The sequence below is a fragment of the Vigna unguiculata genome, chromosome 5 (genome assembly GCF_004118075.2).
Source record: "Vigna unguiculata cultivar IT97K-499-35 chromosome 5, ASM411807v1, whole genome shotgun sequence".
NCBI lineage: Eukaryota > Viridiplantae > Streptophyta > Magnoliopsida > Fabales > Fabaceae > Vigna > Vigna unguiculata.
This window is the reverse complement of record NC_040283.1, coordinates 20,283,762-20,299,902: the sequence shown is the minus strand read 5'-3', so window position 1 is coordinate 20,299,902 and position 16,141 is coordinate 20,283,762. Positions and strand designations below refer to the sequence as shown.

The window sequence follows — 16,141 nt, the reverse complement described above, 5'->3', positions numbered from 1 at the left end:
ATGTTTTCATAGCATCTGAAGCATTGAGCATGTTTGTATAATCATTTGGAACTGATCTTGATCATTCTTGAGCATTGTTTCTGGTTTAAAATTCAAATTCACATTTCAGCATTTTTCCCAGTATTTCAGTCGACTGTTTTTCAGTTTCAATCGATTGATTATACCAGAACAGAATCTATTTAGTAAAATCAATCTGTAAACTCTGTTTTTGATCGATTGAAAGTGTATAGTTCAGTACTGTTTGCATCCTAACTTGGTGATCTATTTGATTCAATTAAAGGTGATTTTTAGCTTGCAAAAATAGCCTAAAATTTTAACTAGCCAATTCAACCCCCCCCCCCCGCCCTATTCTTGGCTTTTCAACCATTTCAAAACTAACAATTGGTATCAGAGCAAGGTACTTGAAATTTGATCAAGTAAGGTCCTAAATCTGTTTTGAACTACTTGAAATGGCTGAAAACAAGTTACCCTTTGGTGAATGTGCCTCCATTCATAGACTCCCTATGTTTAGTGACATTAATTACCAATTTTGGAAAATTAGGATGAAATTTTTTATTGAATCAATAGATCAAGGGATATGGGATACAATCATAAATGGACCATACACTCGTAAACATATTGTTGATGATGTGCAGGTTAATAAGCCATGGACTCAATGGAATGAGGAAGAAAGGAGGAGAGCCCAATATGATTGCAATGCAAAGAATATCCTCACTTCATCTCTCAACATGGATGAGTTTTTTTGTGTTTCATAATGCAAGAGTGCCAAGGAAATGTGGGAGGTTCTTGAAGTGACTCATGAAGGAACCAATGATGTTAAGAGAGCTAGAAAGCATGTCTTGATTCAAGAATATGAGCTATTCAAGATGAAACAAGGAGAATCCATAGCGGATGTGCAAAAGAGATTCACTCACATAGTCAACCATCTCATAGGCTTGGGTAAGGAATTTGACAAGGAAGAGTTTAACATCAAGGTGCTAAAGTGTCTTGATAGATCTTGGCAACCAAAGGTCACAGCTATCTCAGAAATAAGAGATCTATCCAATTTGACTACAGCCGCATTGTTTGGTAAGCTTAGGGAGCATGCGATTGAGATGCAAAGGCTTAATGAGCTTGAGTCAAGTGAGAAAAAGGACAAGAACATAGCCTTGAAGACTAGCACCAAGAAAAATGAGGAAATTGAGGATGAGGTGGCTGAATCAAGTGAAAGTGAGAACTTGAATCTCCTTGTCAAGAGGTTTGGTAAGTATCTCAAAAGGAAAGGTATCAAAGGTAATCCCAAGAGGTATACTTCCAAACACAATGAATCAAACTCTTCTAATTTTATATGTTATAACTGTGGAAAACAAGGACATATCAAGATTGAATGTCCAAATGCTAACAAAGAAAAGGAGAAGAGTGTTGATAGGAAAAAGGAGAAGAAGCCAAAGGAGAAACGTGCATACATTGCATGGGAGGACAATGATGATTCAACAACAAGTAGCTCCTAACAAGATGAGAGTGAAAAAGCCAACTTGTGTCTCATGGCTGGTTATGAGTCATCTTCCTCAAGCCAAGTAAGTTCTATAGACTTGAATGACTATAATCAATTGTTGCATGATTTTGAAGAGTTGCATAATGAAGCAAACAAGATTTCTGCATTAAATAATCGGTTGAAAGGCTTAAACAATTGGCTGGAAAACAAAGTTAGTCAACTGGAAAAAGAAACAGCTGATTTAAAAACTGATTTTGAACATTTGGAAATTATGTACAGTAATTCAACCGACTGTTTTAGAAATCAGTCAGCTGAAAGATCCTGTGAAAACTGCACAGTTTTGAAAAATCAAGTGAAATACCTTATAAAAACCTGTGCAGATGCAAACTTAGAGGTTGTTCTTGGTTCACAAAATTGTGTGTTCGCCAAAGCTGGACTTGGTTTCAATCCTTCTTTTCAAAAGAAAACCAAGAAGTTTTCTAGTTTCTTTTCTAAAAGCATGCCAAGTGACATGTCATTCATTTCATGCAACTATTGTATGCAAAAAGGTCATGTTATTAAGAACTGTCATGCTAGAAAATATGATGTTCCTAAAGGGATTATGAAATGGATCCCAAAAGGATCAAGAAAGGCTTAACCATGTTGGACCCAACCTATCAAAGGGTACCATGTAACGTATATTTGTTTTGCAGGTTATCAAAAGTGAAAAGAAGACTTGTGGTACCTTGACCAACGTAGTGACAAAGGTTTTAAAGTTGTGTTTGAACCAAATAATTGTCTTATCTATGATTCATGTAGTAGTATTGTATTGATAGGAAAAAAAGTCAACAATATATACTTGATTGATTTGCATCATGCATCATATAGCATACATTGCTTTCTTATAAAAGAAATGCTTTTCTAGGCTATGCTATACAAATTCATGTATATACACTATACCAAAATTAGTAATAGATAGCACTATTTAAATAGCGCTTATTTAATTAAGCGCTATATATCAAAATACAAATCAAAAGACAGCGCTTAATCAAATAAATGCTATAAAATTGTTACCCATAGACAGCGCTTTATTCAAATAAAAGCTATATTAGTTTTATACTTAAAAAATTTATTTTAATGTAAATCGATAGAAAGCATTTGCATAATTAAACGTTGTTTACGTTATTTAAATATACAGCTTTTTAAGTAAAAAAAAACGCTATTTATTTTAGCATTCCCACTAAAAAATGTTTCGACCTCCACCCTCACTCTTAACATTCATTCCTACTACTTGCACAACTTTCACTCTTCTTCTTTGCCTGATTGTTTTTTTCTTTCATATTCACTGTTCTTCTCTCAACCCTAACGCTTGATGAGAGCAACTTTTTTGGATGACCACGACACGAAGATTTCTAGGTCTCCTCTTCCAGGAGACACGAACTGCACGAACAGAGGGATCACTCACATTTTCTCTATCTTTGCTCTGGTCATTTTGTTCTCTTTACTAAGCGTGAAGCAGAGGTGATATTCCTTCTCTTGCTCGGCCAACATCCACTGTTGAATCTCGTAGAGCTGGACCTGCATTTTTGCCACTGCAATCCCCTCCGTTCCGGCTTGCTGTTTGTTCTTGGGGTTCACGTTCCCTTGTTGCGGCATCAACAAGGTCTGTTTCCTCGCCTTCACAGTATTAGCGCCAACGACAGGTTCATATTCCCCTTCTTTATTTCTCCTTCCCTCTTTTGATTACTCTGCAATTTTGTTTTGCTGATTGGAAATTGATTGGAGATTATTTGGCTGTGATGTTGAGTAATCACAGAGTTTTGAGTACTTAATTTGGTTTTATCGGGGTTTAGGGGTTTATAGGACCCATGTTAAATAACGATTGGTTTAAGATTTAATTTGTTATATTTAATAATTTGGAATATGCAGGAAATCAGCCTTAGTGACATACTCACTAAGCTTTGGTTTTACAATTATTAGTAATAAGGTTGAGTGAGTTTCACATGAAGTGGGTCAAATCTAAAAGCAAGAGAGAGCAAAATAAGGAATAGTTTAAGATGTACAAAAGGAGTGAGAAATATATTTCAAAATATCTGGAGAAATCAACCCTTAAGTTATATGCGTAGTCAATAACTGGATGGAAGGGTGAATAACCTATCCATAAGATGTACAAAAGGAGTGAGAAATATATTTCAAACTACCTGTATGGAAGGGTGAATAACCTATCCTATTTGCTATCAATAACCTAGCCTGTGTCCAAATCTGTTATATGCATTGTAATGAAGGTGGCATTTTCTGTATTGTATTAAATAGCTAAAACTGTGGTTATTGCTTCACATGCTATTAATGTAATTGTTCTTGGTCATGGCTAGGGATCTATTGAAGCTGTAAGAAAAGCTCTGCAGGTGCTGCCACAAGACAATGTTACATTGAAGTTTTTGTTGCAACAGTGGTACCTTCCATATTGTTTTATTTTTTTTAGTTCACTATCCATTGAATAGAAACATCACTACAATTTCTCCAATTCACTATAAGTACTGCATTAAAATTAGGGGACTGATCAATTCAAGTTACATTCGTATCATCAAATTTGGATAACAAACTTTGATGGTTTTTATAAAATGTTAATCCATGTGTCTATTGACTACTAACACTATGGTTGTAACCAAATACACTAATGGGGTCTTTTCTAGGTGTCATTCCAATCACAAAATTCAATTTTTCTGCAAATTAATGGACTCATTTATCTTCCTTTTCATATCAATCCATTCAGAAAATACAAACTATGCATCTTGGTTGACATGCAATATCACTTTCAATGACTAGAAAGAGAATGCATAATCCTATCTGTTTGCTTAATCATAAATAAAAATTATGTTTAATCCTCATAGTCTTGTTTGCTTAATCATGTTAAAATAAAAACTGAATATAATGTTTTGTTTCAGGTTGGTTCATCGAACAACATTAACTCAAACATTTGATGCTTACATTTCCTCAAGTTTAACATTGAGTTAAATCTTCAATCATCGTTCTTTCTTCAATCATCAAGTTGTTGTTGCTTTGTTCAAGTTCATCCACTACATGGTTTTGGCTACCATTTATGGTTTGGGCAACCTTTAATTGGGTAGGGTGGGCTTGTTAGTTTCATAAGCTAGTTGTTCTATTAGTTTGGTTAATTAATGTGTTAGTTCAAGCTTATATTAATGTTGTTACTCCTTTGTAGCTTGATATTGGTTGGCTACTTGGCCACTTTGAGTTAGATGCTTGATTTGACGTTGGTTGCTAGGCTTTTTTTGTATAAGTGTTCATTTGTAGAAGTTTGTTAAATATCTTTAATTTTTATTGTATAAGTGTTTACTATCTTTAAAAGAAAACACTTGTCTAGCTAATGTATGCATATTTCGTTGAATCACATTTGGTTAGGTTTTTATTTATCGTTATAGTTGTTATCGATGTTTTCTGAGAGATAACACTAAAATACGAAGGAATAAACGAAAAATTAAATAAATTATAAAAAAAATAATCGAACCAATACACAACGCTTGTTTGAGAAAACGTTATTTATTGATGAACAATACATAAAGAGCGCTTGTGTTTCCAAGTGCAATCTATAAGAGCACTAATAGGCAACACTTTTTGTAGAAAGTGCTGTCTTTTTAAAAATCAATAGATAGCACGTGTTTCGCCAATTGCTGTCTATAAGGTATCATTAGATAGCGCTTTTTTACAAACGCTATCTATTAATAGATACCGCTCCAATAGACAGCGCCTAAAAAGCGCTATCTATTAGCAAAAAAAGCGCTGTCTATTGAACATTTTAGCCTAGTGATAGAGTCTATAATAAGAGATTGATGACTGTTAAAGAGTCTATGCATGTTGTATTTGATGAAACTAACCCAAAATTGCAAGATCAAGTATCAAAGAATGCATATGAGGAAGATATACTGCAGGAGCAGATTTCTGCTGCAGAAAAGTCCAATGCTGCAGGAAATTAGTTGGCTGAAAAGGAAAAACAGTCGACTGAAAAAGCTGCAGACAGCAAATTGCCCAAGGATTGGATCTAGCCTAGAGGTTTATCAAAGGACAACATCATAGGTGATATCAAACAGGGAGTATCTACTAGACGTAGGATTGTATTTTGTGAACATGTTGCATTTGTATCTCAAATTGAACCTAAGAATGTGAATGATGCCTTGAATGATAGTAATTGGATTGTGGCTATGCAAGATGAACTCAATCAATTCACAAGAAATGATGTGTGGTCTCTAGTGCCTAAAACTAATGACATGAATATAATTGGAACCAAATGGGTTTTTAGAAACAAAATGGATGAAGATGGTAATATAGTAAGAAACAAAGCTAGACTAGTTGCTAAAGGTTATAATCAAGAAGAAGGCATTGATTTTGACGAAACTTATGCACCTGTAGCTAGGCTAGAAGCTGTGAGATTACTCTTAGCATATGCTTGCATGTGTAACTTTAAATTGCATCAAATGGATGTGAAAAGTGCATTCTTGAATGATTTCCTAAATGAAGAAGTGTATGTATCACAACCTCCTGGATTTGAGGATCATCTCTATCCTAACCATGTTTTCAAATTGAAAAAGGCCTTATATGGTTTGAAACAAGCACCAAGGCAATGGTATGAAAGGCTAAGCAATTTTCTCTTATCAAAAGGTTATGCTAGAGGTGCAGTGGATAAAACATTCTTCATTAGAAAACATGATAATGATGTTGTACTTGTTCAAGTGTATGTTGATGATATCATCTTTGGTTCAAATAATAACACATTGTGTGAAGAGTTTGTTGCAGCAATGCAGGGAGAATTTGAGATGTCCATGATGGGTGAGCTTGCCTACTTTCTAGGGCTGCAAGTCAAGTAACTCAAGCATGGAACATTTTTAAATCAATCAAAATACTGTTTTGACTTGTTGAAAAAGTTCAAAATGGAGGATTGCAAGGAAGCTGCCATTCCAATTGCAACAAATTGCCTTATGGATGCAAATGAGGCTGGCCAACCAGTAGATTCAACCAAATATAGAGGGTTGATTGGGTCTTTGCTCTATCTTACAACAAGTAGACCAGACATTCAGTTTGGAGTATGCTTATGTGCTAGATTTCAAGCAAATCTTAAGGAATCACACTTTAAGGCTGCAAAAAGGATTCTAAAGTACCTCAAAGGAACAACCAATGTTGGTTTATGGTATCCATGTGATTCTAACATATCTCTTAGTGGTTTTTCAGATTCAGACTATGCATGGTGCAAATTGGATAGGAAAAGCACAAATGGTACTTGCCATTTGCTTGGATCAAGTCTAATCTCATGGAATAGCAAGAAGCAAGCTTGTGTGGCATTTTCCACAGCTAAAGCTGAATATATTGCTGCTGGACATGGCTGTGCACAAATCATATGGTTGAAACATCAACTTTTGGACTATGGTGTAAGGCTAAGCAAGGTACCTTTGTATTGTGATAACACTAGTGCAATCAACTTAACCAAGAATCTAATACAACATTCTAAAACCAAGCATATAGAGATTAGGCATCATTTCATTCGTGATCATGTTCAAAAGGGAGATTGTGAAATCAAATTTGTTAAAACTGAAAATCAATTGGCGGATTTGTTTACAAAACCATTAGCAAGAGATAGGTTTAACAAGCTAAGAACTGAACTAGGCATTTTAGGCATCAACAATGTGGTCTGATGTGTTTGTGGCATGTTAATCTTATGTACTCATGCATTGGTTTCATAAAAATCTGCCGCTGTATGCAAAAGTTAAAAATTGTCATAGTCAACTTGTTGATTTTGCATTTCAATGTGTTGATTTCACTTAAATCTGCTCTATTTGCAAAATTCATGATCTGTCAATTTGCTGTTTTTGTATTTCAACATGTTTATTTCACTTAAACTACCGCTAGATGATGAAAAATTGATCTGCTATGATTTTTAATCTGTTGTTTTCATAATTCAGTATGTTGATTTCATTAAAATTGAATCTGGAAAAATGAAGTTCAATTTCACGATTTTCAATCGATTAATTTTCAAAATCAGTCAACTGATTTCACTTAACCAGATTCTGTTTTTTAATCTCTGATGCTCTGATGTTGCTTTAGTCGACTGATTCTATTTTCAATGTGTTGATTTCACTTAAACTGTGCTTTTACTCACGAATTGAATTGTTAAGTTGACTCAGTCAAAGCAAACATATTTTTGTCAGGTACTATCTGCTCTTAACTACCCATTTCATCAGCCATGTGTTACTTTTACTGAATTGTTTGACCAAAAAGCATTCTAGTGTACAATTCCAATGTGCATGCAGCTCACATGATCTGAACTGATTGATTCTCTCATAAAAACACATTGAAAACATCATGAATGCATGAGATACTGTTTTGGACTGCATTAAATTGATTTGGGTAACATAAAATGAATTAATTAGAAAAATCTGCATCATTTAATCAACTGTTTCTGAAAATCAGTTTGTTGAATTATAAACACTGCACTTGTATTGCTGCATTTGCATCATACATCTCTTAGAAACAACCATACCAACACTCATCATGCCTCGTCGTTCCCAAAGAGCTACCCAATATGATGATGAGCACTCCACTCCTCCTACTCCAAGGTCTCCAAATCATGAAAGCCATGGGAGAATTGAAGCATGGTTTGAGGATCAAGAGGACAACATTCAAGTGTTCCTCATTGAGATGAATAGGAAGCAAATCAGTATTCCTAAGGTGCTGAGGTTCTCATGGCTAAGGGCTGAAGGCTTTGAGAGCCTATTCCAACAATTAAAGCATCAAAAGTTGAAGTCCTTCCTTGAACTTTCAGGGAAAATCTATCCAGACTTGGTGAAGGTATTTTTCACTAACTTGGAGTTCAAAAATGATGTCCTACTGTCCAGCATCAAGGGTGTTCAAATGGAGATCAACAAGAGAGCTTGGAAAGATGTGGTTGGACTCAAACCAAAGGGTGTGCAAGTGAGAAAAGGTGAAACTGGGGTTGTTCCAGAATTCAACAAGATGCAATACTATGGCCAATGCTTGAGAAATCCTATTACTGAAATCAAACACTTCCATGTTGGTGGTCTCAAGGTGGATCAAAGGTTACTTGGTATGATTGTCACAAAAATCCTTGTTCCACGTGGTAGCAACCATTCAACATTGAATGAGGGAGATTTGATACTCATGTACTGCATTCAACACAACATTCAAGTGGATTGGATCTATGTGTTTCGTGATCACATGCTCAAGGCCAAGAGACTCGCGGATTTTAGGCTTCCATATGTGGTTTTGGTGTTTAAATTCATTGAATACTTTGGTATTGATGTAGAGGTTGAGCTAGAGGAGTCAACTGGACTATTGAACCATACCTCCAACCAAAATCTGCACAAAATGGGCTTTATCAAGGTGGGAAATGGATGGACAGCTGCTGGAGCTGTTGTTGGTGGTGCACATGACCATGAAGCGGTCCAAGTGGTGCAAATCAAGAGGAAGAACCAACTGCTGGACCCATGGACTTGATTCCCTACAATCCTCCAGAGGATAGAGGCCCTATGTACTCACATTTTGAGAGGATGGTGCTGAACTAGCTGCATAAGCTTAATGTGTCTCAACATGAACATCACAACTATTGCAATGAGAGGTTCAATGCATTGGATGGCCAAATTCATGATATCCATGATATGCTCCACTCATTCCAGACCAAAAATGACCCTCAAGATGACTGAGTGTGGTGGTTGTTTAGGATCATGCATTGCATCCTTGTGTTTGTGATTTTTCTGTTTGAGTTCTGTCAGTTTCAGTCGGTTGTTTTTCATTTCAGTCGGCTGATTGTATCAACTTTATGCATCTGTTTTCTGTTTTCAGTTTCTTTTGGCTGTATTTCCTTCCAGTATTAATGAAATGAAATGCAATGCTTGTTATCTTTATGCATTTGTTCTGTTTGATGAATCCAAAGGGAAAGAAAAATTGGAAAATTGGAAAATGGATAATTGATCACATTAAACTAAGCATTAAAAATTGGAATCAATAATCAAATCTGAATTTGAACCCATATTATTGATAGGGGGAGCATGATCACAGTTGTATACTTGCTAGCTTGTGTGTATTGCTGCTGTAAAATGTGTTTCAGGTTCACAAGCTTCAAGCTAAAGTGTTACTTCATCAATTGGTTTCCAACAAATGGAAGACGCATTTTGCAATGGAAGATAGAAGAAGATAGATGGAATAAAGGTTGGCTGCATCAAATCAGGGGGAGATTGTTGACATGAGAAGCCAAGGTGGTTTGCTTCTTGAAGATTTGATGAAGATTGAATGAAGCTCTTTTGAACTATCTTGAAGCCATAAACATTGGAATGAAGCCTACATTGATGAAGGAAAGGAGATTTGATGATATCCATGGTGATCAAGGCTGAAACATGTGCTCTCCATGTAGTTACATCATTAAGAAAGTGTACTTGTAGTTTGTAATTCATGTTGTAGACCTTAAAGCATTAATTATATGTAGTTTGGTCTTTGGTGTGTTTTTAATCTGTTGAATGGTTTTTCAATAGGTTAAAATGTCTCTTTTAATCTGTTGAATGGTTTTTTAACAGGTTAAAAGGTTGGCTACAGTAGTCTTAAACTGCAACAAATTCAATCAGTTGATTTAGTTTTTAATCGACTGATTTCACTTAAGTCAAGTGAAATCAACCGATTGATTTGAAAATCAACTTGTTGAATTTCGTAACAGTTTGACTATAAAAGCTATGATTTTCGAAAGAGAGGCCAGTTGATCATTTTAGAGCACGAATTGGTTCTGGAAACTTGTGGAAACTCTCTCCTTCGTGATCATAGGTGTTGCAGCTATTGAAGATTGATCTTGGATCAATTCTTGAAGCTTTTGGCTTGATTTGAAGCTTGGAGAAAGTGGTTTGTGGTAGGCAAGGCTGTGCTATCACTAAGGTTTGATCTTTCTCAAGCTTTGGGTGTGTGCCTGGTGGTTTTCCAGGTCTGCAAGAGGGTTCTTGGTGTGATTCTTGTGTGGTGGATTCTTTGTAAAACTTTTGAAATAGTGCAAAGTGAAGCTCAGGTTGCCTTGACAAACTGGATCTAGCTCAGGTTTGAGTGAACCAGTATAACATGATTTTATTTTCTCCTGAATAATACTCTTGCTCCCCAAACTGCAAAATGCTCCCCTCGTTGACCAAACATGAGAGCTTTACTGAGCATTGATACCTTCATTGCAAATCGTCAGAAGAGTCATCGGTAGAACGTAGCAGTGTTGATAATGTTAATTTTTACCATTATCTAAGTTCTATTTTATTAACAAAATCAACTCTTCCATAACTTTTAACCTATTTAATCCATAATTTTACCTTGCTTTTGTGAATAAATACATTTTGGGTTACATTGATCTAATTTTGCCACTAATCCCTGTTTTTTGTGACTAATTCAATGATAGGAAGCTTTTGCCTCAAACCAAAGAAATTGTCCACTAGAGAAGAAAGAAGAAAAACAAAATTTGAAGATCTAAATCATGCATTTAGCGTTGAGCGCCATAAAGACAGAGCTCAGCGTCATTCACGTTGCAAATCCCAACGTTGAGTGTTAGATTCATTGTTGAGCACTAATTTGCTCGTATTTCTGGGCGCCGAGCACCAGTTGGTTCGTATATCTAGGCGTTGAGCGCCAATTAGCCAGCATTGAGCGTTGATTGGCTCGTAAAGTTAGACGTTGAACGGTGCGTTTGAGCGACACCTGTGTTGATGTGGCAAGGTTAACCTATTTCTTCTAGTTTGCTCGAACGGAAGCCATCTTGGACGTTTTGGTGCTTGAAATACACGATTAGAGAAGCTTGAAGGTCTGCTAGGGCTTGGCAAGAACACACTCTTCTTCCTCTTTGTATCTCCTCCTTCTTTCACCTTCATTTCGTATACTTGTGCTCTCCATGACAATAGAGAGCTAAACCCATTTTGTTGGGGCTAGATGTAGCCACTAAACTCTTGTATTTTGTAAATGTTTTGAATACATACATGTTTCTTCCATTAATTTCTAGTATATTTGTTTCTTTACTTAATGCTTGCTTTATTTTGGCCATTCATTGCATGATATTTGGGTCATCGGGTATTGGAAAAATCTTTTGAACCTAGAATTGGAACAAGATGCCTAATGGAACTTGTATCTAGGAATGAAGCTCGACCCATTAGTTATCTTAAACCCTAGTTTGTAAAGCGGATTCACTTATTTAGGGATTCAAGGAATTAACTCTTAATAAGGAAATCTAAGCTCATTCAACTAAGGGATTAGGGTTTGAGTAGACTTATGGGTTGAAATTAGTAATTTAATGGAGAAGAGTTGAGTGTTTTATATGCCTTAGAGTGAAGTCACTGAAATCTAACCCCCAACAATATCAATCCATTGCATTTCTAGTCTTTTCCATTCTCTAAGAGTTTCAAATATCCTAGTTCACCTTTTACTTGTTTATGCACAAATTTACTTTCTTGCATATAATATCAAATTATGGATTCATTATTTAGTTTCAATTAATTATTAATTGCACGATCGATTAGTATTACACAAGTCAATTGGAAAACGATATCCCAATTTTACTGGTTACTACTTACGCAACTTGGTACACTTGCCATAGTACTAACATGCTCTAGTCATTGTCAGCAACGCCGACCACTACAAACATAGTGACGTCTTGATGTTGTATTTTTCTCGTCTCTGTCTTGACGCTGACACGAGAAAAGAGAGCCTCCCAATATGATTGTGTTCCAGCTCAAAAGGGTCAAGGTCCTTCGACGACGCAAAGCCTAATCTAGGGAAGGAAGCGTAAATCTTCGTGAATTGGGTCTTTTGGTCAAGCAAGTTATGGGTGTAGGGTTTTACATTCTGGATTTTATTTGGATGATTTTATTGACATATTTGAAGCAAGTGAGAGATTCATATATCAAACTTGTTTTATAAGACCACACAAACAAATATCAAGGAAGAGAAAAATGAGCGAGAAATTAGTGAGAACTCATACACGTTTGGGAAAGTATAAGCTCGAAAAAACCATTGGCGAGGGAAGCTTTGCTAAAGTAAAGTTCTCAAAGAACATTGAGAACAGAAACCATGTAGCCATTAAAATCCTCGACTATAACCACATACTCTTCCATTTATCACCGTCTCTTTTTTTTCGTGGTAGATTGTGGAAATGTCAAGATCTCTTTTTTTAGGAAAATCATATTTTGACTCCTATAACTTGACTCCCATTTTGTACTTTCTTATGTGGCTTAGTGTGGAACATTGATTAATGTACCACTATCTTTTCTTTTGAATGAATCAATGCCCAATACTAAGCCACGTAAGGGAGTACAAAATGGGAGTCAATTTCTGGGAGTCAAAATATCATTGTCCCTATTTTTATTGGATATGATTTTTCATGTACAAAAATGAAATTCTTTTTATTTCTTATAAATAAAAGCATTGAACGAAACTAAAGTATCATATGTGGTGGAGCACATGATAATGTAGGAAACTTGAAGGTCTATCATTCTCTACCACAATCCTCTCCAATAATTTAATTAATAGAGTCATAAATCATATAAGTGTCAACAAGAATCAATTATTTTCTTTTTTTAGTTGAATTAGGGATCATACTCATATTTAATACATGTATTTTGCAACAACAGAATCTTCTTATGGACTCAAATAGTGTTCTGAAAATTACATATTTTGTATTAAGTACCTACGCACAAAAGGTAAGACATGTATATACATGTGTGCCTAGCCATATAATTACTTTATGTACATGTTATGCATTTCTGGTTTGGCCATAAGAAATAGAAGTGCTTAAATTTGATAGGATACCCTATTAGTTGTTACTTTCAAAATGCAATTAATGTGTCTCAATTTAACTTTCATTTCAGGCACTACAAAAAAACATGTAAATACTGACATTTATTTTTGTAATTTACGTCATTTTTAACTGTCGTTATTTACTTGAGCGACGGTTTGCTGAAATGTCGTAATTCTTGCCGTCACAAAGTATAATACGGTGGCTATAGATGAACCGCCGCAACAACCGTCATTTTATATAACGTATTAAGTGGCGGTTTAAAGACGCAAAAAGCGTCAGTTAAAGCTGACGTAATATTTTTACTGGATGACAAATATAATGTGAAAAACGACGCTTTAAACTGACACTATTATCATTATATTATGACATTTTTAAATGTCACCAGTTTAATTAATTACAATTTATTCTGAGATTAATTACGTCATTATCAAATGTATCAAATGACGTAATTTTAATATTTAATTATTTTTTTTAATATTTCTTATACTTTCATAATTCGATAAAATTATTTTTTCATGATAATTTAAAATATATAAAAAATTATAACACTATCAATTAGAAATTGATAAACTAAATTGATTCATTGTCAATATAACATAACTACATCAAAGTACCAATTCAAGCATTTGGAAAAATAAAAAGACAACATTAAGAGTACCAAAATATTCAAGCATCTAAGAAAAAAAGACTACATTATTTGGTGCCTGCAATGAAGAAATAATATAGTATATATGAGTAAGGGAAACTGAAATAAATTATGAGATCCACACAATAAGTTTAAGTAATTTACTAATGTAAATTATAACTCATTAATAGATGGACATACCAAACCAGCAACCATTGCAGCAACATGTTCTGGAACATCTTCTTTAGAAGCAATATAGGCAAGCAGTGCTTGCACTTGGTTCTTGACAGTTGCAAGTTCATTTTCAATCTTCACAAACTTATCTTTGTCATGTGGTGAAGCTGCATCAGGTGAAGCAAAGTTGATTCCTCTTATTCTTGTAGTTGATTGCTGAAAAGCAAGAGTAGGACACACACCATACGAAAGTCCTCTAACCCGACCTGGATGCTCTTTTCCAAATATGACACCAATAGGATCATTTGGAGATATTTCAGATGCAGTTTCCGGATTTTTCAACATCAATTCATCAATTTTTTCCTGCATAAAAATAGGAATAATAATTCAACTTTAATTCATCAATTTTCAGTTTCCAATTTATTCTATCTCCAACACAACATTAACTCAAAATGGGATAAAACATGAACTACAGATCCTAGTATTTCATGAAGATTGAAGAAAATGATGAAGTGAGATATAAATACTTAATTTGTCGAGATGTTTGATGTTTGATTAAGAAAAAGATAAAAGTGTGTAACAAATTTATTAAAGGAATAATGTCTTCAATTAAGTATGCTTTGTAGTGGGTTTACAGTAACAAATCAGACACGTTGCTTACTTCTCAATTAGAGTATCAATCTACACTAATTACTATTCTCAATGCAATATGAATATTAGAGACCATGAGCATGCTAAACTACAACTAAATCATATAACACTCCAAATCAAGACCCTCTAATTGTGTCTCATTGCTCCTAAATGGCCTAGTTCTAACGCAGTTCCCACCCTGTTTCCACAACCCATTCTCAAAATGTGATTGGGCAAATGTCCTGAGAGACACTGTGCCTTTGAACTTCTCTAATGAGTTGTCCAAGAGACAGTAATGAGCATGCTAAAACTAAATGCAAAATGAGTTTAAAAGCAGAACTTGCATGAAACCTAAATGGTGCCAATAAAACCAATCTGTGATAGTAGAAAAACAATGCAATTCAGTAACATCAAACATAATTCAATTCATGACTTTTAACATATTTATGTACTGATTTTGCTTTTGCAGATCCAAAAGATGGCCTGAGGAAACTTGAAAATTCGTTTTTGCTTGGTCTAGACTTAGTTTTTGCTTTTATTTGTTCATTTCTTTGAATTTAAGTTCATTCCTCTTCCCACCAAAGCAGAGATATTTTAGATGTAATGTAAATGCATCATGCAATGAGGATAGGAAAAGAATATGCTGAAAGAACTCAGGCAGATGCGGTTACTGTAGACAAAAACTGATGCAGAGTTTTACAGCAGAAAAATGCAGAGTTTTACAACAGAAAAATCACAATGCAAAGATGGTCCTGAATGCTGCAGATGTGCCATTATGAAATCAATTCATGGATTAATCCAGCACAACACAAAATCAAATCTTGAACATTTGTAGAATATTTCAGATGTATCCACAGCACAACCCAAAATCAGAAATATTTCAGATGTATCCAGCACAACCCAAAATTAATTGATGGATTCAAGAAAAGCATGCTGTCATAACTTAATTAACAGAAAAGCATCCAAATTCAGTCATCTAATAATCCATATTTTAACAACTTAATGATATGAGTAAAGTTACCCCAATCTCCATAGCCTCGTCATTCACATAGGTGCCATTTTTTCTCTTATGAGTCACCTTCCACATTTCAGCTCTCCCAATATTCTTACCAAGCTCCAATTTCTAATATTCAAAGGAAATAATTTAAGTCAAACATTAGAATATTACTAAATTGAGAACAAAATATCAAAAAAAAAATACCAAATTTTCCCTTCTTCTTGACAAAGACATAGCACCACCCGTGTGAGGAATAGTTTGTCTTTTCCTGATATCTCTATTTCTATTACCCATTTTCTACCAAATGAAAAGGAAATCAGTTTTGTGGAAATTTAAATTGAGAATGTATGTAAATATACTAATTACAATTTGTTTACCATTGTTGAAGGCTTGAGACGATAATCAACAAAAAGAGCCCATTGATCCATGGTA

The 16,141-nt window shown here is 34.8% G+C and overlaps 1 protein-coding gene across 1 annotated transcript; it reads right to left on the bottom strand.

Annotated features, from left to right (window-relative positions):
* Window positions 1–2,914: 2,914 nt before the first annotated feature.
* LOC114184458 lies at window positions 2,915–16,137 on the bottom strand. Its single transcript, XM_028071768.1, has 5 exons — window positions 16,087–16,137; window positions 15,914–16,006; window positions 15,734–15,835; window positions 14,110–14,445; window positions 2,915–3,130 (listed from the first exon to the last, which is right to left on the bottom strand). The coding sequence occupies exons 1-5, from the start codon at window positions 16,135–16,137 to the stop codon at window positions 2,915–2,917; spliced, it is 798 nt and encodes a 265-aa protein (XP_027927569.1).
* Between the last annotated feature and the right edge of the window lie 4 nt (window positions 16,138–16,141).